Source organism: Boleophthalmus pectinirostris, unplaced genomic scaffold (genome assembly GCF_026225935.1).
Source record: "Boleophthalmus pectinirostris isolate CB_2022bp ecotype Guang Dong unplaced genomic scaffold, ASM2622593v1 HiC_scaffold_10, whole genome shotgun sequence".
Taxonomy (NCBI): Eukaryota; Metazoa; Chordata; class Actinopteri; order Gobiiformes; family Gobiidae; genus Boleophthalmus; species Boleophthalmus pectinirostris.
In genome coordinates, this window is record NW_026570971.1 from 3,775,871 (window position 1) to 3,802,599 (window position 26,729).

General features: G+C 40.8%; 1 protein-coding gene across 1 annotated transcript in view; it reads right to left on the bottom strand.

Moving 5' to 3' along the window:
• LOC110175574 (carbonyl reductase [NADPH] 1-like) overlaps nucleotides 1-10,944 on the bottom strand; it is a 12,852-nt gene extending 1,908 nt beyond the window's left edge. The window contains exons 1-6 of the mRNA XM_020941771.2: nucleotides 10,832-10,944; nucleotides 5,349-5,475; nucleotides 4,902-5,071; nucleotides 3,706-3,813; nucleotides 2,190-2,398; nucleotides 793-846 (exon numbers count right to left, since the gene is read on the bottom strand). Coding sequence (XP_020797430.2) covers nucleotides 793-846; nucleotides 2,190-2,398; nucleotides 3,706-3,813; nucleotides 4,902-5,071; nucleotides 5,349-5,461 — 654 coding nt within the window. The 5' untranslated portion in view covers nucleotides 5,462-5,475; nucleotides 10,832-10,944. The remainder of the gene's footprint in view (nucleotides 1-792; nucleotides 847-2,189; nucleotides 2,399-3,705; nucleotides 3,814-4,901; nucleotides 5,072-5,348; nucleotides 5,476-10,831) is intronic.
• Between the last annotated feature and the right edge of the window lie 15,785 nt (nucleotides 10,945-26,729).

Below are 26,729 nucleotides of genomic sequence, written 5' to 3' on the forward strand. Positions count from 1 at the left end.
TACAGCTGAAAATTGATTTTCCTTCAGGATCAAACTAAAGTATTTATCTGTCTGTTTATGGAAAATTGTTGTGTGGGAGCATCGGGAGAGATCACTAGATCACTCAAACATGAATAACGTGAATGCTAAAACCTCTGTAGACATTTTTGAAGTTTAATTTTTGAAGAGGGAACAATTGGTAGAAAGTTCAGACACCTGCTCCACGGGCTCGGGGTTCTCCTCTCTGTCAAGTCCAAGATTAGTTCTGGTTTAGACCTGGTTTAGTCCTGGTTCATGTGTTGTAGTCTATGATTTTATGTTCTGTAGGTGATTATGAACGGCGTTAATGTTAATAACCTGATTCTGCATCATTTTGAGTAAAAAAAACATCAAATATTACAGATTTTTACTGGACTGGCAACTTTTATGAATTGTGTACCCCCACTTAAAAAATCCCCACTACACCACTGCCCTTTTTAACAAAACAGAAAGAAAAAAACAAAGCTTGCTTCCATGAATATAACGATGTTAGGGTAAATAATGTTGGCAATAATCAGAAACATTTAAGGGTATGGCTCCTGGATTGCTGGGTCTTTCTGTGTGAAGTTTGCATGTTCTGTGTCTGGGCACTCTAAGCTAAGGTAGTCCTGACCAAGACTATCTAGAGATGATGGGTGGAGTGTCTTGCCCGAGGACACACAGTGCACTTGAGTCAGCTTCAGACTTTGCGTTGGCAGATGAGGGTTCAAACCACTGAGGTGCTGTTTCCCAGTTCAGGAGAGACTAAAGTAAAAGGTGTTCGTGTGCTCTTACATTGTCCTTTGGCCTCTCCTTAGTCAACCGACGAGCCCAGATCATGGACAGGGTCTACAAAAACAAACTCAACACGGATCAATAAGAAGAACCTGTACTTCAACATAATTTATTTTTATATAGTCCAAAAATCACAACAACAAACTCCTCACAGGGATAAGATAGATTAACCATTAGAAAGTAAAAAACACACACTGAGTGCGTATACATGCACATCAGTAACCTGGTTATGATCGGGTTTTTTGAGTATCCCGGTTTCTTGATGGTGCATGTATACGCAGTAACCCGGTTATGGCAGTATCCTGGTTATTAGAAACCGGGTTACTGTAGCTGGTTTATTCCGATAATAACCGGGTTACTTGTGGCATGTATACGCAGTATCCCGGTTACTGCAACATAAAGTTGAGTGCGCATGCGTCCAAAAGACACTTTCCAGCCTTTCACCACAACAATAGTCACATAAATAAATTGACCAACATAAATAAAGTGTCCAAACGAGTGAAATGACTGTAAAATAAATAGCTGCGCTAAACCTGCACACGTACAATCTGCACTCGTGTGACGCTGAAAAGCTAAAACATGAACTATCTCCTATACTCTATATGCACGGAACACACTTACCATCATTAGCACCTCTTCTGTCACAGAAATAACACACATAATCCACAGAGTCGTGTCATTTAGTCCAAAAGAATCTGATCACATCAGCAGCACAAGGAGCGAGTTGTTTTTATCGCCACTAACAGTTTATGCTAATTAGCCTACGGTCTTAAGTTTCGTTTCTGTAAAACGTAAACAAATGTGATCACAGCTGAATTATCTGATCAAACGGGCTGATGTGTCTATAGTGTTTATGGTTTATATGTTGTAAAGTTGAGTTTATTTATGCAGAAGATTTTAATGAAGAATCTGCACAGTGGATTGTGGGAGATCTCGTAGCTCCTTAGCTTCTTATGCTAAAGGAGCTCACGGTTTGTATATTTCCTGGTTTATTAAATCGATTTAAGTTAATTTTTGCGCCTGCGCATTTGTAAGATTATGTCAAGAAACCGGGATACTCCATTTGATCATGTATACGCGGATATGAGTGTCCCGGTTTCTCAGTGCGCATGTAAACGCAGTAACCCGAATACTGACATAACCGGGATATGGCTAATAACCGGGTTATTGATGTGCATGTATACACACTCACTGGTTGATAACAGAGAGGCAGATTAACCAACAATCACAGGAAACAAGCTCATGGAGAATTGTCCCAGAACGTCCCTTGTCCTTAGACCCTCCGTCTACAAGAAAAACTCCAAAAAGCCCAGTGGGAAAAAAACAAAACCTCGAGGAGACCCACTCCCACGGACAGACAGGCATCCATTAGACTTGTGTTACAGAGAGTGACGTACCGTGAGCCCGATCTTGGACACTCCGTAGGGGAACTCGTGCCATCCATCTTCCTTGTGCTGGCCGATTTTGGCCTTTTCCACATACCTGGTCATCAGCCCCACCAGCTCCTCCTCGGTGATGTCCTCATTGCGGAATTGTTTCTGCAGCTCCTCACTGCTCTTCTTTAAGGACGAAGAGCTCCACAGACTGGATATGTTCACCACCCTGCCTGTAAATATCCACACAGCACTTTACTCTGCCTGTAAACATCTACACAGCACTTTACTCTGTCTTCAAACATCCACACGGCACTTTACTCTGTCTTCAAACATCCGCGCGGCACTTTACTCTGTCTTCAAACATCCGCGCGGCACTTTACTCTGTCTTCAAACATCCGCGCGGCACTTTACTCTGTCTTCAAACATCTGCGCGGCACTTTACTCTGTCTTCAAACATCCGCGCGGCACTTTACTCGTCTTCAAACATCCGCGCGCACTTTACTCTGTCTTCAAACATCCGCACGGCACTTTACTCTGTCTTCAAACATCTGCGCCGCACTTTACTCTGTCTTCAAACATCCGCGCGGCACTTTACTCTGTCTTCAAACATCCGCGCGGCACTTTACTCTGTCTTCAAACATCCGCGCGGCACTTTACTCTGTCTTCAAACATCCACACCGCACTTTACTCTGTCTTCAAACATCTGCGCAGCACTTTACTCTGTCTTCAAACATCCACACAGCACTTTACTCTGTCTTCAAACATCCACGCAGCACTTTACTCTGTCTTCAAACATCTGCGCAGCACTTTACTCTGTCTTCAAACATCCACACAGCACTTTACTCTGTCTTCAAACATCCACGCGGCACTTTACTCTGTCTTCAAACATTCACACAGCACTTTACTCTGTCTTCAAACATTCACACGGTAGTTTACTCTGTCTTCAAACATTCACACGGCACTTTACTCTGTCTTCAAACTTCCAAACACCACTTTACTCTGCTGGTCACTATGTGTTCTACTTCTTAATTTGGGACCAACGATCGAATGTTAAAAAAAACCCTTCATAATGCTTGGTCAAAATCACAGCAGCGAAATGAGAAAAATCTAACTTTTGCTACATCTAGTTGAGAGTTTTTCAAAAAAACAAAAAAGTCCATATTTCTGCTAAAGTCGTTTTTTAATGCTCTGGAAAAGTCCTGGGTAAATTCCCGGGTCAGACTGGATGCGTGAAGGGAGTTATGAAGTACTGAGGTTTACTGTTGCTAATGGTAACGGTAGCTGATCTCGGGGAAGAAAGCACCTGATTGGTGCATTATTAATGTTTATATCTTGATCTACAGACATAGCTACATAAAAACTCCAGGATCATGTAGAGTAGAAACATTTTAAGGTCAGAATTATGACAGAGGGTCCACCATTTTTCAACAGAAGCCAGATAGAACCAGACTTGGTCTAGAATGAATGCACGGCCATCCTCAGGTTAACTATGTTCTTCTGTTTATAGTCTACGGGAGCAGAGGAACAGAGAAGATACCTCCTGGTTTCATGAGCGGCATGAAGTGGGTTAGCACATCTCTGGCAGCAAAGAAGTTTGTCCGAAGAGTCTCCTCGGCCTGGACAGCATATGGAGTCGTATCCCCCTCTAGTGAACACAAACATGGACATCAGATTACACAGAGAACATGGGGCAACCAAAGATAATAATTTCAATGGAGCACAGGGGCCTGTATGGAAGATTCACTGTTTTTGGAATATTACATTTGGCCCTAAATGTTGAACCTTCTCATTATTTGTTTGTGTAACCTGGGTGGAAAAACTATAGTTATTCCTCACCATTAACAATAATAATTTATAGCTTCTCTGCATGATTGTGTCACTGCCTGCGCTTCACTCAGTCACGTAACTAAGCGCAGACCAATCAAAGCGTAATATAAAGCAGGAGTGACAGTCTACCAGTGAAGCAAACAGGATGTGCTTAAGAAACTTTTTGTTGAAGGGATGTTTACACTTTTAATCACTATTTTGTCATGTAATTTTACTGAAACAGTCCTAACTAATGTCAAACTGCAGGAACCAACTACCAGTACTACCTACTCAAAAAAAAGCATTGCAGTCGATCAACTACTGGACTGACCAGGTTTTGGTTTTGATGGCAAACTAACCCAGAATAAGAACCAAAGAACTGTGAACGCTGAAGCCTCTGAGCATCCTCTCCTTTGTTTGGGCTGGTAGGAGGTCTCTTCTGCGGACCAGTTTTTTCCTTTTCTATCACAAACTGTTTTTCCACGTGTTCTTACTTCGTCTGGGCACGGTAAATTGAACCCTTGCATTCAAAGGACATTTATACGTAAACCTTACAATGAACATTTGCATTTGTACGCACTATCTGAACCTCAGGTGCAGATTACGAATTGACTGGCTCCACAAACTTGTCATATTAATCATGGTTTAGAGTTCTTTCAACTGACAACAAACATGTCTTTGGGCACCTCTTTCTGAAGCAATTATTTTGTTGATTTCTGCAGACAGAAGAAGTTTTAACTTAATGCCATTTTTTGTTTCAAGTGGATAATTACAGTTATCAACCATAAACCAGATAAACAAATCTGAAATCTGACGAACAGCAAATTCCACAAAATTCTGACCTGTCTCCAGCTCAATACATAAACTACCGGGATTCTAAAATGTTGAGATCTCATCTGAACCCATCCTTTTCCCGCCTGACCGTACCTTTGAACACAATGCCGGCGTTGTTGACCAGGACGTCCAAGCCTCCGTACGTGTCCTTGAAGAAGGCGGCTGCTTTGGTGATGCTGCTCACATCAGTGACGTCCAGCTGCAGAAACTTGGGCTTCAGTCCCTCAGAGCCCAGAGTCTTCACGGCCTCTTCTCCTCGAGTCCTGGAACGCCACAGGTCACATGTCAGGAGTTAGACAGTCCGAACGAAGGGGCAGGTGCATGTGACAGGTGATATGTAGTAGATATTGTCATGAATAAAAGTTTAAATACAAAATAATCTCTGTGTGAGCTTGGATAAAGGATGGATAAAGTTTCTATAAGAGCGATTGTCCTGTTTTTATTGATACTTCCAATTACTATCTAGTTTTGATACTTCTTCTGATAACCTTTGAAGTAGGCGCATGTGGCAGGTGTCTGCGGCAGGTGCATGGAGCTCACCTGTCTCTGGCGGTGAGGTAGACATCGCCCTCAAACTGCTTACACAGAGCACGGACGATGGCCAGACCGATGCCCTTGTTACTGCCCGTCACCAGTGCAACTTTGGGAGTCATGGCTGCTCAAAAATCTGTTCAGAAAATGAATAAAAAGAGAATTCTGTCAGTTTCAGTATCATCATACAATTTTTATCGAAGAATTTATGATGAAGTTTGCATGAAGTGTTCTAAAATGTCCTGGTAGATGCTGCACTGACTTAGCCTGATTCATCAGCCGGTTGCACTTTGTAGAAACCATCTGACCTTGCAGTGTTAGGATTCGTTCACTCAACGGTAGGCATGTACTTTTTTATTTAACCAATCGCTGCTGTTTGGTCGTGATTTATGTAATGCTCCAAATCCCGTAGGAAGGACAATAACGTCTTTCCTCTTGATAAAATTCACCAAACATTCTCTTTGTTCCGGCTTTAAATCCTCAATCTCGGGAATCGTTGCCAACACAGAATGTCTGGCTTTTCACTGGTGCCCGAACTCGCACTTCCGGTGTTTTTGTGAACCGTCTAGTGCAGGGGTGGGCAAACTTTTTGACTCATGGTCTACAAAGGGTTCTAAAATTTGATGGAAGGGCCCGACTAGGAGCAGATGGATGGAGTTTTTTTTTAATCCATCTCATAAGAGAAAAAAATACCCCATAACTGAAAATCATTACAAAGGATCACAACAAAATATCTGTATTTCAAGTCGCACGTATTTACTATTTATTGAAATGACGTTTAAAACACTGAAAATTATTGTTATTCAAGTTCAGTGGGCCGGATTGAAAAGATTAAAGTCTAGTCGCTGGAGAGAAATGAAACAGAGTGGAGGCCCTAAGTGCCGCCAGCACTGACAGGACTTCAGAAAACACAGTGAACCAACAGCAGCAGATGACACTTCACACTGAACTTCAAGCAACGTGGACTCAGATTTTTCACTCTTCCTCCAGACTCTAGATCAGGGCTGTTCACACTAGAGCCCGACCGATATATCGGCTGGCCGATATTATCGGCCAATATGGGCACCTGGAGACATGCTTTGTGCCAACACTGGAACACAAATTTAGACTGGTTTTTGCTTCACGTTTGGTCTTGCTCTTCTAATCAGCCGCACTGTGGGAGGGGCTTGTGTTGGCTGTACGCAGGAAGGAGCGAGAGCGTGAAAAGGCGAGGGGCGGCGTGCTGACGTGAGGCAGATGGACAGGTAGAATGTTTAGGAAGTTGAACCTGCCCTGTGATGCACGCTGGTACACGAGGGCACACGCTGTCGCGGGACGAGCCGTGCATAGGGAGCGTGTGTGTTTGTGATGTGCAGCAGAGTCTCCGCGGGTTTTAAATGAGCACACAGGCTGCACTGAGACGCCCCACACGCTCCTGCACCCGCTACAAGTTTATTACCAACAGCAGCGGCCGTAATGAAATATGATCACACTTGTTGAGTGTCAGACCTCGAGTGAGAGACAAGACCGAGTCCAAACACGAGTCCAAGAAGCGTACTAAGACATGGCGATCTACCCACACGACCTTGGCGATCGACTGGTAGATCGCAATCGACGTATTGCACAACCCTGCTCTAGGACCTTGATTTCCAAAAGATATGGAAATGTACTTGAATCTGAAAAGTGGACTTTGGATCACTGAGCAACAGTCCAGTTGTTTGTCTCCACAGTCCAGGTCAGACTCTTCTGACATCGTCTCAGGTCTCTTATAGGCTTTGTCTGGCTCTAGTGGCTCTTGACTCCAGCCTCAGTCCACTTCTAGTGCAGCTCCATCAGATTCTTGAGTGGATTTTGCTTGAAAATCCTCTCAAGGCTTCAGGTTTTCCCATTTGCTATTGCATCTTTTTCAACCACATTTTTTCCTTGTTTTATGAAAATGACTGGACTCTGCGAACAACCAGCTTCTTTTAGTGACATTTTGTGGCTTTGGGGAAAGTGTCAGGGACTGTTTTCTGGACCTCTGTCACATCAGCAGGTTTTCCCCACGATACTGTAGCCCACTAACTCAGAAACCTTTGCAGTTAATGAGCTGATTACAGTCTGACATGATGAGTTTTCCACTTTATTTTCACTGAACTTTTTCTCAATATTCAAATTTTCTGAGACGCTGAATTTTGGGTTTATTATCTGTAAGTTATATTCATCTAAATGTCAACAACATAAAGGTTTCACTCAATGTGTTACAGTTTATATAATATATGGGTTCTGAAAAGAGTGACAAAAAATATTGAACTTTGAGATGGATTAGTGTATAAAGAGTTTAATCAGCCTTTTTACAAAGAAATAACAAAAAAGACCAAATCTTCAGCTCACTCACTCACTTCTCCTTTGTGCTGTTGTCCCACATAAGCACTTTTCAATAATTTAACTATTTCTTATTATTATCTATGCTGCTGTTGACCTGGACCTGAGTGCAGTATTTCGTTTCTGTGTATTTTTTTTTTTATACTGAAATGCCAAATAAATTCTGATTCTGATTCAGCTGAATAAAATGATGAATCGACAAATACAAACTTTGGACTAAAACTCAATCGACGAATTCATCGACTAAACGAATAAAGGACAATTGCCCTAACTACTGGTGCTTCAAAATCTTGATTAAAAAAAAAAAACAAAAAAAAACTAGAAAAGCAGTCAGAGAGCGCAGACCTCCGCCAAGGACTACCCTCATTTTTTATATAAATTGCGATAAAATCAGTCTTCTGGATCAGATCCGAATCAGCCTTTGGAATATGAAAGAGGATCCCATTGTCCATCCCTGAGTCAAATTTCATGGGGTTTGGTCAATAATTAACCGAGATATTGAGAAACAAAATTTTTGGCCCCATTTACCACAATGTTAACTAAAATTTCAAAGTGATCCAGAATCCAGGATTTCTTCCGGATCACCCCCAAAATGAAATCAGTTCTTCCTTTTCACATTTCCAACAAATCCTGAAAATTTCATCAAAATCGGTCCAGAACTTTTTGAGTTATGTTGCTAACAGACAAACAACAAACAAACAAACAAACAAACGCCGGCAAAAACATAACCTCCTTGGCGGAGGTAATCATGCCTTTTACTGTGAATGGAGTCGTCGCTCCACAGATCTGACTCGGCCTGGTGGTGTCACCTGCTTGTCTCCATGGCGATGGATAAGTGTAATGCCACACTATGGAACATTTACCACTTACATCCCCATGGAGACGAGCCGGCGTATCGTCCACTAAAACAGTTACACAGTGCACCTTTACTTCAAATGATGTTGGATGAAAAAGAAAAAAAAAAATCTAACAAAGAAATTAAAGTGGAACACGCAATTGGGTCTGGTCAAGTGGTAACGGAGGGAAACAGGCAGAGTTTTACATTCAAATGTCTCTTATTCAGAAACTAGAGGAACTATTGAAATAAGTAAAGTATCAGAATGTAGGAAAGAGTTACACTCCAACAGGGTCAAGTTAAACCTGTGATATTCTTTCAAGTTGTTGACCAAAAAATTAAAAAAACTTATGTCGGTAACGGAGGGAATGAAATATGCAGCACTTTTTTGGGCAATAAATCCAAACAGTGATAACTCTTGGTTCTCACTTACATATCCTTAACAAACTGGTTTGAATATTTGCTTCATATAGTTTTCTACCATATGGTACAAGATTAGGTTGAAAAACCTCTTACTTTTTGAGTCATGAGATTTTTTATTAAGAAAGGTCATGGTAACGGAGGGAAAAGTAACAGAGGGAAAATTGTGCAAACAAGTAGAAGGTGCAGGATTTTACATCATTTGTCGCTTTTTTCTTCTGAATACTTTAATATTACTTCAAAATGAAAGGAAACTATTTCTATAAAATATGTCAGTCCTTCCAAGCAATTTTTTTTTCATTTTAAATATATTTAAAAAAAAAAAATCATGTACCTTCATCAACAGTTCAAAGATGGAATAACACAAGATATGATGAAATACATCCATTTATTTACATGATTTGCAGGTCTTTGAATTTGGGAAATAAGTTTTTGTTCCATGTTTCATACATGGTCTGTTTAAAACATATGGAACTTTAGAACCAAAAATGGTACAGAAAAAAGGTAAACAGTTTCATAAACTAGAGTACATATGTATCTGTTCAATACATTTTTATATCAGATGCATTAACTTGAATTTTTGGCTTTGCTGTTTACTTCTGCTTGACCGGGTCCAATTAAAGCTTGAATTAGGGTCAAATAAGTTGGAAATCAGACTTGTCGTCCCAAAAAAATGAGACTTAAAAGTCCAATCCAATCCACTTTATTTCTATAGCACATTTCACAAACAGTTTCCAAAGTGCTGCACAAATACATAATAATAATGATAATAATAAAATGATAAAATAAACTACTCAAATAATCATACTAGTCTTGAAATAATAAAACCAGTAACATAAAATAGGAGCAAAATCATGGAATAGCAATAAATAAATAAGACCAATAAAAATACATTAAAAATAAATAAAATAAATTTAAAAAACACAGAGTCAGGGTGACTGGGCCTTTTCTGTGGTTGGCCCAAACTTTGTCTCACTCTCCGCCTCACATTAGGAGCGCCCCCTTCAGTCGATTCTTTTTTTTTTTGTCTCGTTTAAAAACACACTTGTATTCACTGACTTTTAAACCTCTGACTGTTTTTATTGATTTTATTTGCTATTTTTCTATTTGCTCATTTTAGTATTTTATTTTTAATGTTTTCTATTGACTTGCTTATTTATTTAATTTATGCTTTATTTTATTTTATTTTATTTGATATGTTAATTTATATTTTGCCAACTCTGTGCAGCACTTTGGAGACTCATGTTGGTAAAATGTGCTGCACAAATAAAGTTGGATTGGATAAAAAAAATAAATAAATTATTTTCAAAGTTCACATTTAACAAAAAACTGAAATCTGAACTGACAAATTAACACAAGAATCACATTTACGAACATGTTTGTAGAGCAATTTTTATGCACAATTTCGTATTTTGGAGTTTGTGGAAGAAATTACAGTACTTAAAAACATTGCAGCCTTTGTGAATAGCTAAAATAATAAAGTCAAATGTTAACAGCTGCTTTTGTTCAGGATTCATCTGTAGTTGTGCCGTTTGCTGAGTCATGATGAGAAATACATAAACACAGTACATACTTGTTCAGTTGCATCACCTCATTTCAGATATCGAAGCAAAACCAGGACTAGACCAAGACTAAACCCACACTAAAACCAGATTTAAGTGTGTTTAAACATTAAAATATACCTAAACCAAAAAATAAAACATGAAATAATGGAATAATTTAAGAATATGCTCAAAGTTTTCTGCAGTTCAATCAAAGTTTTACAATTTCAGAGAGAAAAAATAGCCTCAACTGCCTTTTAGGAATTTGCGTTTAAAGCTGCAGACTCACATCGTCAAACAAAGATTATAAAGTGTAATTCTAAAGTAATCAGGCAGTGTAAATATGTGCTCACCTTTAACACGCCTCGCCTGAGTGTGTGGAGGAGCAGCGCTGAAGCTGAAGCTCAAGTGACTGAACAGAGAGAGAGAGAGTGTGTTCTTATAGTCTAGGTACATCCGGTCTGGCCCACCCACAGCAGCCACAGCACCACCCGTGACACCCGTGTGCAGCAGGGAGGCGGGTGCAGAGTCACGTTTCACTTTTTCGATACTGGTGAAGACTTAAAAAACAAGTGTGACTGAAGCTAAATACAACTCCAGATGTTATATGTTAAAAAGTTTCAGTGCATTTTAAAAGTCAGTGTGTGTATCGTTTTTGTTTAGTTTTTTAAAGAATATGTTGCAATGTTGGGGTCTAAAATTATCAACGGCACAATTTATTTATAATGTCTGAGGTGCTACAAACATCAGATATGGCAGAAGACCTCTCCCCTCCCCCGTTGCTCGTCCTGTGAGCTGTGAGTTTGTACTGTGTTTTGACTTTTGTGTTGACTTTTTTTTTTTGTGCACTCCCCCAAACCATGCACTGATATTGGAGCATGGTCTGGGGCTGTTCTCTTTTTTTTTCTCCTCCTGCTGCGGTGTTTATTCATATCTGTTACCTTTCTTCTGGCCCGGCCCATGTAGTCGTCCCCATGTTTTGTATTTTATGTTTGTAATGTATGTAAATGTAAAGTGAAGAATTTAACAAATAAAGGCCATTATTCATTCATTCATTCATTCAAGATCTTTCAGAGGAAACATGAGTGTGACACAGAAGCGTCCTTCCTCTGTGTCCTGCAGCATCACAGCAGCCTCCAGGGGGCGCCAGGTGGAAAGGCCTCACTCCAATCTCCACTCTGGTGTTTTTGTTGGTGATGAAATGGTTCAAAGTGTTTCCTCTGGAAGGTCTTCTGCCATATTTACATATTATTTACCATATTTATACACAACTAGTGTAAAAAGCCTGCAGCATCTTCACTGTCCATAGCTCGCTCTTTAACTGGCCTCTTACAGTCTCCATGAATACGGGAAAAACAAACAGCTCATTTCACCGAATCCAGTGGTTCTTTACTTGTGTCCTTTGAAATGCACATGCTGCGCTTCTTAGTTGGTTAAAATTCCATGATATATATCCATGATATGTTAAAAACTGAGCTCAAAAAACAAAAAAGTTTCCAAAACTGTTCAGTGTGTGAGCCAGGCAGCTACAAAAGCAGCCAACCACAGCCACTTACTTCCAAAGTGCCAAGGGAAAAACGCTGACTGGCCTGTTTCTGCTTCTTCTGGGAGTTTTAGGAGAAAGAGAGAGAGAGAGAGAGAGAGAGAGAGAGAGAGAGAGAGAGAGAGAGAGAGAGAGAGAGAGAGAGAGAGAGAGAGAGAGAGAGAGAGAGAGAGAGAGAGAGACTTTCCTAATGCTGCAGGACAGAGCTGAGGGACACCTTTGTCCTGAGGGATATTACTCCCCTCGACTGCCCTGACACAGACCTACTGATCCTCCCTGAACAGTCCTCCTGTTAAACTGCACTGAGACCTTTGATTGAGACACTGATTGTAAATGTTGCTGGTTGCTGCAGCAAAAGTTGAATTTCCCTCAGGATCATTAAAGTATCTCTGTCTAAAGCTTCAGACTGCAGCCTGAAGTGACACATAATCTCTGAAAAGTTTAACATGAACCACCTCCAACACGACAGAAACACAGAACAGACTCACCATCAGCAGAACACCCCTCTGTCACAGAAAGAACACTCATATTCCACTGAGTCGTGTCCTTTAGTCCGACAGAAGCTGAACCGCATCAGTGCACAATAGAGAACGTTTTTTTGAACGCTCAGTTTATGCAAATGAGCCATGTGGTTTTAAGTTTAATTTCTGTAAAACGTAAACAAATATGCTCAAAGTTGTGTGGAGAGGGGATTCTTACAGACACAGAAATGACATGTCTGGACACAAATTGTTTCGTTCCAGTGTAAACGTAACCTAAGCGGCCATTTATGTGTAACCTGTCCATTTTACGAAGAACTGGACCGTATTTTGAGAGACAAGTCCAATATTTAGGTGACTTCCGTAAACACTGAGCACGTTCGCTGCTTGTGACGTCGCCGTGTTCTCCAAAATGCATGTGGGACACTTTTGGAGCGTTTAGAAAGTCAATTACAAGTCACATTGAATTGGAAATGTGAACGACCTCCCAAAAATAATCTGATTTCCCCAAAAAAACTGTACAAGATGAGACATTTGTTTACCCAGAAAATTCAACTATTGAGCGCACTGTTGTTTTTTTACGCTGTTACTGAGCAAACGTGAACTTTTTAAAAACACAAACACTGCTTAATTAGACGGGACAGTGTTTGAAACCTATAGGATTTCGGTTCTTTACAGAAAACGTCCCGTCTTTGCGTCTGTGCTCAGGATGCGTCCGTACAAACACACACACAGGAGCTCGGAGCTTATTACGGCTCGTCATTGTTTGATTGTGGCTCATTAAAGGCTGCAGACAGTGACAGCAGAGAGTCTATTGTGAGGCCTGTTGAGCTCTTATCTGTCTGCCGCCTCCTGCTCCTCACTCTACCTCTGCCTTTGTGCCTATTGTACGCCACTCAAGGACGCCGTGACTGCTCCCCCAGACACCACTTAAACATCCCATTCATCGGCTCTCAAACGCACACGCCGCGCACCGCCGTCGCCCGGAGTCGGCTTTACAAAGGACAGGTACGTCTGCAGCTGAGGGGACGCGGGGAAAAGGCTGCGAAAAGGTCCTATATTACGCTAAATTGATTCTTGTGAGCTTTAAACCGTGTTATAACGCTGTTACCCCCTCAGAAATACACCTGGAGTTGTGTTTTGTTTCATTCACACATCATTTTTTATTAGTCCGTCTACATCTCCAAAGCTCAAAATGCTCTGTTCTACGTTGTGATGTCATGTAGAGGCAGTTTTCAAGTTTCAAGGCCAGTTCCAGGACTGAAATTATCCAAATGATGCGAGTGAAGGTGAAAGTTGGTGGTGCTGGATCTGTCATGGTGTTTTTTTCTCTGTGGAGATCTTATTGCTTTGGAATTGATTGGAATATGTCACAGTACAGTATTAAAACGTTCGATCTTCATGGAGACTAAACCTGACCAAGTTACAGGTCAGATCTGTGGAGAGGCGACCCCGCTCACAGTCAGAATTTCAGTTTTTCTAGGTGTTTTTGACATTAAACACTTCTACTTTACATACTATGGAACATTACAAAGGTATTAAAAGGTTTGACATTAAAAGTGCATAATAATGAAGTATAATAATGATTTACTTAGATGTTTCATGATAAATCAGACAAGTCAAACTGAGGCCCGAGAGCCGAATTTGTCCCGCAATATAATTATATTTGGCCCGGGAGATCATTTAAAATATGTATGAGAACTGACCCACTGGCTACAGATAGAGACATTATTTATTAAAAAATTTGTTATTATTTTATATTCTGCTTATTCTGGATTCAATGTTTAAGCAAAACTATTATTAAACATTTATTTTATTAAGAAAAGGTTTAACATTACCATATTTTCCGGACCATTAGATGCGGTCTTAAACCTCTAACCGCATCAAAAAACGATGCCCCGCAATCCAGAGCGCCCTGTACACGAATCCACTCAGGTGTCCCAGCACGACTTCAGTAAACTACAAAGCTGCACCACCTGCAGAACACGCAAACACACACGGAGCAGACAGCGACCGCACGGCGAAAAACACCCACAGACACACTCATCACTCCACGCCGAGGAGGAACGAACCGAAAAAGCGAGTGCAATGTGCCAATCTGACTCACAACTGAACAACTGAGTCATTGCGACCGATCCGTTGGTCCCAGACATCATCCTCCCTACACGCCACAACTGAACAAAGCCCAGAGTCACCGTGAACGAACAAACAAACAAAACCACTCACCCATCACACTGTTGTGTTTCGTTTAAAGTCTGGTGCGGTTGATTTGTGAAAAAAGTTCGAAAATAGACCATTTAATGACAGTGCGTCTTATAATCCAGAGCGACTAATAGCGCGGAAAATACAGTACGTATCTCGAAAGAAGAAAAAACATGCAGATGTTGTTAAAATTTTTTAATAAATATTTAGTTTGGCCCACGACTTAGTCCCAGTTTTTAACTTTGGCCTCTGTGAATTTGAGTTTGACACTCCTGACCTAAACGATAAATTGCATTATTCTGCAGTAATCAACTGATACATCAAGGCATTTTTATTTTTTTTTAGATTGCTCATCAGAAATCTCCAAATCTCCAAAATAAAATAAAAAAAATATAAAAATCAATCATTCCAAAAAGGAGTGGGGAGAAGCAGCACTTATCTACCCCCATCCCCTTTTACAATCCAAAAGTAGTTCTAAGTAGATGGGTTTATTGAAAGTGGAGAGTTGTATTTTTATGGAATGATAAACATTTATTTGTCGTAGACATGGACGTGCTCTCGATCACAACATTCATCTCATATTGTGCTGCCATGACAATAAACTAATGGAACGTCCTCACAAAAAACTAATTTGGTAACCAGATGCAGCATGGAAGTAGGAACAAAAAATATATATCGTGACCATGCCCTCTTACAGACCAGAAATCCAACATCTTGGATTAAAAAAACAAAAAATCAACACATAAAGTTTTGAAAAATGACAGGATTAGGGGTTTGGGTTAGATTTGGTGGCACTTTTTTAGGCACGGTGCAGGGGCGGGGAAAGGCGTAAACACCGAACGAGGGCCGATCATTGCCGCTTGCTGCTATATTTAGAAACCACTATTCAAAGTTCCAAAAAACTCCTCCAAGAGCCGGCGACATCACGAAAAGTCTGAGCAAGGATGTGTTAGAAAGTGTAAGTGCTGAAGTGAGAAAGACACAATAGCTCCACAGTGACATTCTTCTCCAACTCCAACTCCAACTCTCACAAAAACAGAAAAAGAGAGAGAAAAGAGACGACAGAATTTATCAAGTGGATATTTGAGGAACTCTGAAACTGTAACTCTGACAGATCTAAGGATGAGTAGTCCAAAAGAAGTTTACAAAGCTCAATAAAGCGTAATATCGGGCGTTAAAAAGGCGGCAGGATCGGGAAAAGGAAACTTAAAAACAGCACATTTATCACACAAGTTCAGCAGACGAGAGCAAATTTCTGCGCCGGTGTGGCATTATTATTGTGTATTTCATGGGCAAGATCCTAGAGATGGACCCCTCTTTGAGACAGCAGACTGAACAGACCCGAGTTTTGTGCTGGAGAAACTTTCCCAATGTTGTAAAAGTTGGAGAAATTACAAATAAGAAGTGAAAACACACAGTACCAGTCAAAAGTTTGGACTCACACTCTTAGTTATTGTTTTATTGCTATAAGTTTACAATTCTGCGCATTTGATATGAAGTAATATATATGGAATCAGGTAGCAAAGAAACTTAAATAACTCTATAAAATTGTTTAGATGTATATTTTTTCAAACCAAATCCTCAAATTAACCACCTTTTTGTTTTGTCATACTGTATATTTAGCTATAGACTGCAGGCTTAAAGGGACAGTTGGACATAGGGCCTCATTTCATTTCATTTCATTTGTTTATTTTTTTGAGCCAGGTACAACAAAATTCAAAAACAGTAACAAAAATAGTGATATGTACTAGTGCTGTCAGGCAATAAAAAAAAAAGAGAGATTAATTAATTATGATCTGTAATTAATTAATCTAATTAATCTCTTTTTAATCTCACCTATAAATTGCTGAGAAAAGCTTCAACTTGAAGTATTTTCATTTAAATTCATTATTACATTAAGATAAGATAAGATAAGCCTTTATTAGTCCCACAGTGGGGAAATTCCAGTGTTGCAACGCGCAATTTCAGAACAGCAGGAAAAGGTAACACAGATAATAAATAATAGCTTAAAAATAATTTAAAAATAGACTTAAAATAATTGCACATGGATATAACTGACTGGCACATGTTCAGTGTGAACAGTGTTTGTTGTAAAGTCTGACAGCAGCAGGAAGGAAAGACCTGCGAAACCTCTCCTTCACACAGCGAGGGTGAGTCAGTCTCACTGAAGCTGCTCCAGAGCAGAGCATTATTGTGGCAGATCAAAAATGACTGATATAGAACAAAAAAAAGTGACTTTATAAAGTCATTTATTGTTTAACAAACTTTAACAGATGCAGTCACTTATGTTCCACAGTATCATCATTATTATTACTGTTACTAATCTGCATAAATAAACTTTACAACATACAAACCGTAACCACTCTAGAGCCACATCAGCCTGTTTGAAATTATAATGTGTTTAATGCAGATTTGAGCAAGTCTCACAGAAACAAAACTTAAAAACTGCATGGCTAATTTGCATAAACTAAGCAAGAGAAAAAAAAAAAAAAACGCTCTTGTGCACTGATGTGGTTCAGCTTCTGTGGGACTGAAGGACACGACTCAGTGGAATAAAGATGTTCTCTCTGTGACAGAGGGGTGTTGATGCTGATGGTGAGTCTGTTCTGTGTTTGTGTCGTGATGTTTTCAGAGATCAGACGTGCAGGTTTATCGCAGATGCGGCGAGAACGGGAATGAAAATTACAATTCTTTGCGGGAGCGATGTGCTGTGGACCCCGCAGAGGCTTGGAGTCAAAGCTCAGAGTCTGACCTGGTCCCACTCTGGTGCCGCTCTGGTCCCGCTTTGGTCCCGGACCTGGATCAGTCCTGGTTCAGTCCGTATGCAGCTCAAAAGTCTGACATCACAGTCACGGAAGTCACATAAATGGGAAAGGGCCATTATCCATGTTTTCCTTTCTTCATTTAAACACAAAATCGAAAACTGAAAAAAACAAATCGTTATCCGTTTTATCATTTTGGTTTTGGAGACAAATAACGAAGAAAACAGTTGTTTTTTCGTTTTCTTATTTTTGGTTTTATATTGAAAAACGAATGAACGAATGACACACGGACTGATTTGGGTCACTTCAGGCTACAGTCTGAACGTCGTCTTTGATGTCTGTAAACATACAGAAAAACCTTTTGCCTTGTCGTGTATATTATCTTTTCATCTCATGTTTTTCAGTATTTTCATTTGTTTGGAGAGTCTAATCCTCAGAGTCACGGTGTAATTCTTGGATTAATGTTGCTACAAATATGTGTGGTGTATCTGGCTGCGTGCGCCGCGGAGAAGAATGCAGCTAATGTAGTTAAATGTGCTTCTCACAGTGTCAGCGGGGCCCCTCATTAAGAGACGCTCTTATTGTGAGTGCGTGTGCTTTAGACGGGCGTGCGCGCGGGACGGGGAGCCGCATTACTGCAGCCACAGACGACATTAGCCGACGCATTAGCAATAATCTATCAACATTTCTATAACTTTCACGCTCTGTGTGCAGCTCGTGTGTTCTGACTCATAATGCTGCAATAAGAACGATCAATGATGGATAGAATGTTTCTCAGTGTAACTTTAAAGGGATCGTGTTGCGCTATTTTCTGAGCTGTGTTAAAATGTTGTTTGTTGTAATCTTAACAGAATGTTGCCCTGACTGACAATGTAGAAGTGGGCAACGGACAGACCTGAGTCATTCGATTGAATATTAACAGTCCTTTATTACATGGAGGGACACCAACGCGTTTCGACCAGAAAGACAGTTTTCATCAGGGCATAAAACACACACAGGTGTTGTAAAATACAATTACATATTAATCACGTGATCACATCACATGATTATAGGAAAAAGAAACAAAAAAGAAAAAGGCTGATTCACCATGAGGATTGTATAGGTGATGATCAAACCCATCGAACAGCAACAAGAGAATAAATATACAATTTAAAAAAACATGTACATACATTATTTTTCCTACAGTGATATGATGTGGTCATGTGATCGATATGTAGTTGTTTCTTTAGCTCTTTGGCTGCTAAGACACTCGTGCTCGGATGTCCAAATATAGAATACTGTTACTCGTTACTTCTTCAAAAAGTAATCCCTTAATTTACTTAGTTACTCTCTATGGAAAGCAACTTTTTACATTACTGCTGAGTTTTTGGTGATAAACTAAATACTGGCATTAGACTGATAGTCGACGAGAGCCATAAGGAAAAGTTCAAAAGGACATCAAACTGTTAAGAGGTAAAGGTAAAGAGGTAAAGATGGGGTCCGCAGTTTGTCCATGGGATTCAACTCAGCGGCAAGTGACGGCCGCTCAGTGTGGGAGGATCCTTGCGAGGGACCTCTCTCCTGGTGTCATTGGCCCCCGCCGAGTGCACTTCCTCTGAGACAGTGCACTGCGACTGGCTCTGGCAGCTGCTTCTCCTCTGTGGGATCAGTACCCGCTGCGCCCTCTAGGGGACAGGGCCCCTTGCGCGCAACTGTCGGGGCAGACTGTTGGCCAGGGCAGACTCTCCTCAGTGTCGCTGCCAAGGCGAGGACCAGCCTGCGTACACGCAAAAGTAACGTTGCGCTGAATTGATAAAGGAACTACGTTGTTACCAAATTTTCAGTAGTAGTGTGTTACATTATTTTTACCTAATGCATTACACTCAACAATGGTGATGTCACACTCACTTAGGCTATATTCAGACTGCAGCCTGAAGTGACTCAAATCTGATTTTTTGGCCTCCATGTGACCTGTCTCTGATCTTGACACAGATCCGATTTTTTTCAAATGCGACCCAGGACACTTGGATATGTGCTCCTGAAACCGATACATATCCAATGTGACTTCAGTCTGAACGGCCAAAGTGCATTCATCCGACCTACACGTTATCAACAAACCACAAACGTCACTATTCTGCTCTGAAGCAGGCGAAAATTGTTAATGAACTCCGTGTCACTGAAGTGAAGCACATCACCACTCACCACTCTTGTCTCCGTCTCCACATCCACACGTTCCTTTCAACAGACTGAACCACAAAACACCACGGCCAAAAACCTCGTCCTTCTCCTTCTCAGTTTCCTCCTTAAAACAAGTCAGTTGTTCATGTTCTGGTTCCGGTACGAGAGGAACTTTAAAATCTCCAGGTGCTCGATGCTGCGTCCATGTTTGGACAACTTCTGTAAACACAGAGACGCTCGCTGCGGTTGACGTCGTCTTGTCTCCAGTGTCACATGCGGGACACTTTTGGGCCGTTTAATGTTCACACTGGAGTCACATACAAGTCACATTTAATTGGAAATGTGAACGACCTCGCAAAAACATCGGATTTCACAAAAAAATCCGAAATGAGCGTTAAGCCCTGCAGTCTGAACGTAGCCTTAGTCCACTTCTTTGTACAGTCTGTGGTTTAAACCTGAAATGCCTCTCTCTGATCTGAATGGTCACTACCTAAACCTCAGCACCTGCAGCCTGTTCATGATTCAGTTCTAGTGCAGCCTCTGAAAAACTTGGACTTGTCTCTGTCTGCAGGTCAAGTCTCTGGCAGCGCAGGTTCAGTTGTGATTGTAATAGGCTTCTTTTTTTCTTTTTTTTTTTAAACGACACAAGCACAGGCCACACACAGTCCCTTCAGGAGAGCTAATGAACCTCCTAAACCTGCTCAAACACGACCCAGCTGCAATCACAGCCCACAGTTCATAAATAATGTAAATAATAATGAAAACGGGAAGAGCGCGACAGTGATTAGCCAGTCTGTGCACACGTCTCGTACTATTTTAGATCTCTCCGGTGGTGATAGGGAAAGTTTAGTGCCGGTATCAACAACACACAGACACCCGCCCACGGAGAGGAGCCGCGCCTCCCTCGCCCGTGCCCACCACTGTGGCGATTAATGGGGCGATAAATGAGATTGTTAGTGATGTGTGCGACCACGGCGGAGGTGCGCAGGTGATGGAGGGAGACAGGCTGCAGGTGCACAGCCGTGAAGATGTCGGCATGCAAATAGGAAACTTTTGCATTATTCAAATTCAGGTTAAAGCTCAAGAAAGAGACTTATTATTACTGTTATATTTAGCAGTCTGACAATAAGATGAGGATATTATTTACAGCTGAAGAGTCAATGCATCAAATAATCTAAAATGACAAGATTGTTTTAAAAAGGATAAATAATACACAGGTGCTGAATAATTCATTTTATAAGTGGCTACTTCTCACTAACCTTAAGCATTCAGAGCGTCCTAATTACCGTATTTTTCTGACTATATGTCACACTTTATTCATGGTTTGGTTTTCCTGTAAATTATACTCCGGTGTGACTTATATATTAAAATTGACAGCTACGAGAGTCTCTAGTCCAGACAAACCGGTCTGTACACGTCTTTGTCTGGTACTGGAGCGGTGAGCTTTTTGCCAAACGATCAGAGAGTTTGTGATTGAAACCTACATATGTAAGTTCCAACTCACACACTCTGGCCTGAAAGTGAATTACAAGGCCTGTACTTGATTTCAGTGTGTTCTTGTCATGATAAATACTGTTTACATAAGGCATTCTGTGGTAAAAGCTGAGACTGTAAACTATAATCTACCGTTTTCTGGACTATAAGACACTTTTTTTCATGGTTTGGGTGTTTTCTGTGACTTATACCCCAGTGTGACTTATGTATTTAAATGTTTGAGTGAAGCGTGGAGAGGTTCTAGTCTTGTGTGCGAGTATCTGCTGCTCCTGTTCCTCCTGTACCACTGTCACTTGGCTCTACTGCGCATGTCTCCTGCAGAAAGAGCCTCTGTTCTGTCTGTGTCATGTCAGTCGATCGCACCGTTACTTCTGCACCACTGAATAATTTCACATTGAAACAAACTTATTAAGACGAATGAGAAGACTGAATACAAATGTCCCCAAAAACAAAATCAGATTTTGCAAATTACAAACTGCAGGTCGTGAAATCTGCAGCTGAAAACGATAATCAAGCAGCAGAAAGAAAGTTTGGAGTGAGAGAGAAACTTGTGACACTGGGAGGATGCACCATGAAACTTTCCTGAAGTCACTGGATGGATGGACAAAGCCTGGACCTCAGTGACACCGAAACCATCATGTCAGGATTCAGAAAGACACAAATAATTCTATAACTTCTTGAGTTCTTTTTAAAGACAAAACAGTAAAGTGGATTTACCTTGTTGACGTGAATTTGGCTGCGAACTGCTCGGACAGTTCTGAAGAAGCAGCAGCCAAAACATGTCAACAAGGTAAATACACTTTACCGTATTGTCTTAAAAAAAATGAACATCTTTGGCGGAATAATTCTAACTGGAACTGATGCTGAGTCTGACGACAGCGACACAAAAGAGAGTGAAGTGAGATGGAGAGTTTGTTAAACTTCTTCTGTTCTGTTGTTTATGTTATAGTTTATCTGAAGAACTGTTCATATGTGACGTTAACTGTCTGTTGTTCTCTGTTCTATTGTTATTACTAGAACTTGACTTTCAACAGGAAATGTCGGTTCCTGGTCTCTGGTTTTATCAAATAAATTTCCCCCTAAAACTGTGACTTATATATGTTTTTTTCTTCTTCATTACACATTTTTGGCTGGTGCGACTTATACTCCCGAGCCACTTATAGTCCGAAAAATAAGTTTTTTCAACATGAAGTGTTAATAAGTTTTTTTCACAGCTCTGACTTGAGAGGATTTTTGCAGTATACACATATTTTATGATTATCAGACCAAAAATGCTTTACAGGAAACAGGCAGCATGGAGCAGACATATTTTGACCCCCAGACCTCCTGCTTATTTGATAGGCAGGCGTCAATTCACCCAGTGTTGCCTCTCTGTCTTGGTGAATGTGGATTATGAAAGTGAATGGATCATTTAAGTTTGTTTTTTATTTCCTACGAGGACGACTCAATTATACATTGAGTAATAATGTGTTTAATGCAGCTTTGCACACATTTGTTTACAGAAAGCGCTGATTCTGTCTGTTTCTGTCAGACTAAAGGACCCGACTCAGTGGAATAGAGGCTATGCACCGTCACCTGTCCCCATGGCAACGGTAACTACGCCGCCATGACACTGGGCACGCTATGTCATTGACTTCTGCAGCATCGGAGAAACATGGGCAGGTTTTGTTGTGTATTTGGTTGTTCTAGACGCTCTGAAAGTAATAAAATAATTCATTTCTTCACTGTTCCTCTGGAAATTACTCATCAGGAGCTCAAACAAGTAAATTATAAAAAAAAAAACACGGGAATTATGTCTAGAGAAAATAAACCGCAAAGAGATTTCCAGTGGTACCATCAAGACACACTCATGTCACTTTCATCAAGGTTTTTGCTATTTCAATTGTTTCATAGCTTATTTAATGGGAGAAGCACATTTACTGAACTAAAATTTAAAAAGAAAACATTTGCAGTGTGAGTGGCAGTAGAAACTGTATCTTCCAGCACATATAAACATGTCACTCGTCGTAGGACCCATGTTTTCTTTATTGTCTTGCTGATCTACAACTATGTCTTCTAGAATTAATCACTTTTTGTGAGTGGATCTTTCTAACGTTCGCGAGGATCTTTTCATGGCCGATTCTTTCGAGGTTCGGCTCACAGACTCTTCGACTCGTGCGTCGTGTTGATCACAGGAGCCCAGTGTGGGTTCGTTGAATCGTAAACTAGTGCGGGTTTTCCTGGATAAATTAATGAAATTTTTGTTCAGTAAATGTGCTTCTTTCATTAAATAAACTATGAAACTATTTAAATAGCAAATACCTTGATGAAATTTCAGGTGTTTTGATGGTACCATTGGAAATCTCTTCGTGGTTTATTTTTGCTAGCCATAATTCCCTTTTTTTTTTTTTTCGATAATTCCCTTGTTTGAGCTCCTGATGAGTAATTTCCAGAGGAACAGTGAAGAAACTATTTGTTTTATCTGTTTCAGAGCGTCTAGAACAACCAAATACACAACAAAACCTGCCCATGTTTCTCCGATGCTGCTGAAGTCAATGACATAGCGTGCCCAGTGTCATGGCGGCGTAGTTACCGTTGCCATGGGGACAGGTGACGGTGCAAAGTTTCTATATGGGTGTTCTTTCTGTGACAAGGCGACAAGGCAAAAGCAGCAGTGTGCGTTAACTCGACGTAGAACTATACAGTTCTTCGCCCTTTACTCCTTGAGGTTCCTGACTATGATGGCCGTAATGGTAAATGGTAAAATGGTAAATGGTCACATTTTTCTCAAGTGGCGCAGCTTCGCAGTTTATCTAAGTCATACTAAAACATTTTGACAGCTTTTGAGCGCTGTGTACCACATAAAATCAGTTTGAGGTCAGTAAACACAACCAGAATTAATACATAAGACGCACTGTTGATTTTTGAGAAAATTCAAGGATTTTAAGTGCGCCTTATAGTCTGAAAAATACTGTATTTTGTTCAGAATGTTCAGAGAATTTTCAAGAGGAGATGTCTTCTGCATTTGAGGGACATGTGCTACATATATGATGTTAGAAACTGTGGTCCAGCTCCGGTCCCTTCTGGATTCAAACAGAATGTGACGTGGCCTGGCAGATAATTACTGCGTCTATCCACATGAGAGAAACACTGGCACAAAGTTTAATGTTCTCTGTCAACAACATTGAACTACGGTGAAATGATTCAGAATAAATCAGAAAGTGGTGACATTATTCCAGCCCAAAAGCGTGATTGTTGTCATTTGAAAAGACTAAATATCGCATGATTAACGTGGCTGGTTGGTGGACCGAATTACTTTCAGAATTTGACAAAGGGCATTATTTTGCAGTATTTCGGTTTGGGTATTTCTTTCAACAGCTGTGAATAGCCGAGACTACATAATTATGCCCCCACCGTGCATCTCAATTATTCTCAGGAAAATGTGATGTTACCGTGGTTACAGAGGGGGAACTTTCGTGTGTCTGTGCTCAAGATGGTGATTCTGTTTTATCTTTGCACAAAATAAAAAAAAAAAAAAAAAATCCACTGACAATGAAGATTCTGAAGACGCTGAGCTCAACATGAAGCTCAAATGTGCCCCCTCATCTGGCACCTCTGAACGCAGCACTGGGGCAGGTAAACGTTTGATTTGGCGGCTAAATGATACTGTACCAGTTTTGTGTGGTTTTGAAGGCAGAGTCTGAGTCCACTGTTTGGCATTTGACTCGTTAGTTTTCAGGTATGGACTCAGGTGCTTATTTACGGAAGCCGAGAAGGGTCACAACAAACGCAAACGCCGCAACAAATACAAAAGCCACAACACGCCAAAAAAAGCCACAACGGAAATGACCGCGGGACTCTATTTTAATGCAAACGCCGCAACAAATACCAAAGCCACAACACCTTAAAAAGCCACAACACATTAAAAAGCCACAACAGAAGTGACCGCGGGACTCTATTTTCCGACGGACCGATCAAGCGGCAAGTGAAGAAGAAGAACTACAACGTGAAATGAATAATAATAAAACAATAAATTACATTTCCAACTTCTCTGTTCCTTTACTTTTCACGTAGTAGTTCTTCTTCTTCACTTGCCGCTTGATCGGTCCGTCGGAAAATAGAGTCCCGCGGTCACTTCTGTTGTGGCTTTTTAATGTGTTGCGGCGTTGGTATTTGTTGCGGTGTTTGCGTTTGTTGTGACCCCTCTCTGCTTCAGTAAATAAGTGCATGAGTCCATACATGAAAACTAACGAGTCAAAAGCCAAACAGTGGACTCAGACTCTGCCTTCAAAACAACATGGTGCAATGAAGCAGGAAGCCACATTATCTTCCATCTACTGCACCATTAATGCAAACACCTCAGGGCTGGAGTTTATCAAAGACTCTACAAGCCCCTGGTAGTTTGGACCGGGGTTGCTAAAGCCATTGCCTGTAAAATCTCAGATTTCACTGTCATAGGCTGCGTTCAGACTGCAGCCTGAAGTGACCCAAATCCGATTTTTTGGACCCTATGTTCCTGTATCTGATCTTTTAATGTCAGTCTGAATGACACAGATCCGATTTCTGAAATGCGACCCAGGACACTTGGATATGTGCTCCTGAAACCGATACATATCGGATCTTTTGACATGTGACTTCAGTGTGAACGGCCAAAGTGCATTCATCCACCTACACGTTATCAACAAGCCACAAACGTCACTATTCTGCGCTGAAGTAGGCAAAAATTGTTAATGAACTCCGTGTCACTGAAGTGAAGCACATCACCACTCACCACTCTTGGCTCCGTCTCCACATCCACACGTTCCTTTCAACGTTCTGTCCCACAAAACACCACGGCCAAAAACCTCGTCCTTCTCCTTCTCAATCTCCTCCTTAAAACAAGTAAGTTGTTCATGTTCTGGCTCCGGTACGAGAGGAACTTTAAAATCTCCAGGTGCTCAATGCTCGCGTCCATGGTTACACAACTTCCGTAAACACAGAGCACGCTCGCTGCGGTTGACATCGTCGTGTCTCCAGTGCACATGCGGGACACTTTCGGGCCGTTTAACGTTCACACTGGAGTCACATACAAGTCACATTTAATTGAAATGTGAATGACCTCGCAAAAACATCGGATTTCACAAAAACATTGGAATTGAGCGTTAAGCCCTGCAGTCTGAACGTAGCCTTAGAGACACCATGGGGATCCAGAATGCTTAGTGTTATATAAAGTGTTACGTAGTGTTATTGCCACTAGACAGAATTCACAAACTAGGATCTTGCTTGGGCTTTATGGTACAACATTAAACCAAGAATATTTCTGCAGATTGAGTCTTTTAAACCGTTCCTGGCGTGAGAAGGCAGCGGCAGGAGGGCAACCAAAACACCAGGGCTGTGGTACGTGGCGCCATCTTGGATCTTACAGTGAGATTTATGTATCTTTGCCAGTAGTGACCATCAGTTTACTCATTGTCCCACAGCTCTTTCCTGTACATTTTTTATTTTTTTTTATTTTCCTCATCTCTATGGACTTTTTGTACATCTTGCCAATAACGTAAATATATATAGCATAAATAAGTTCAATCCTGAGCTCTAGAATTGTGAAAGGTTCTACATCTAACACAATAAAACTGCTAGAACCACCGTGATCCTCCAT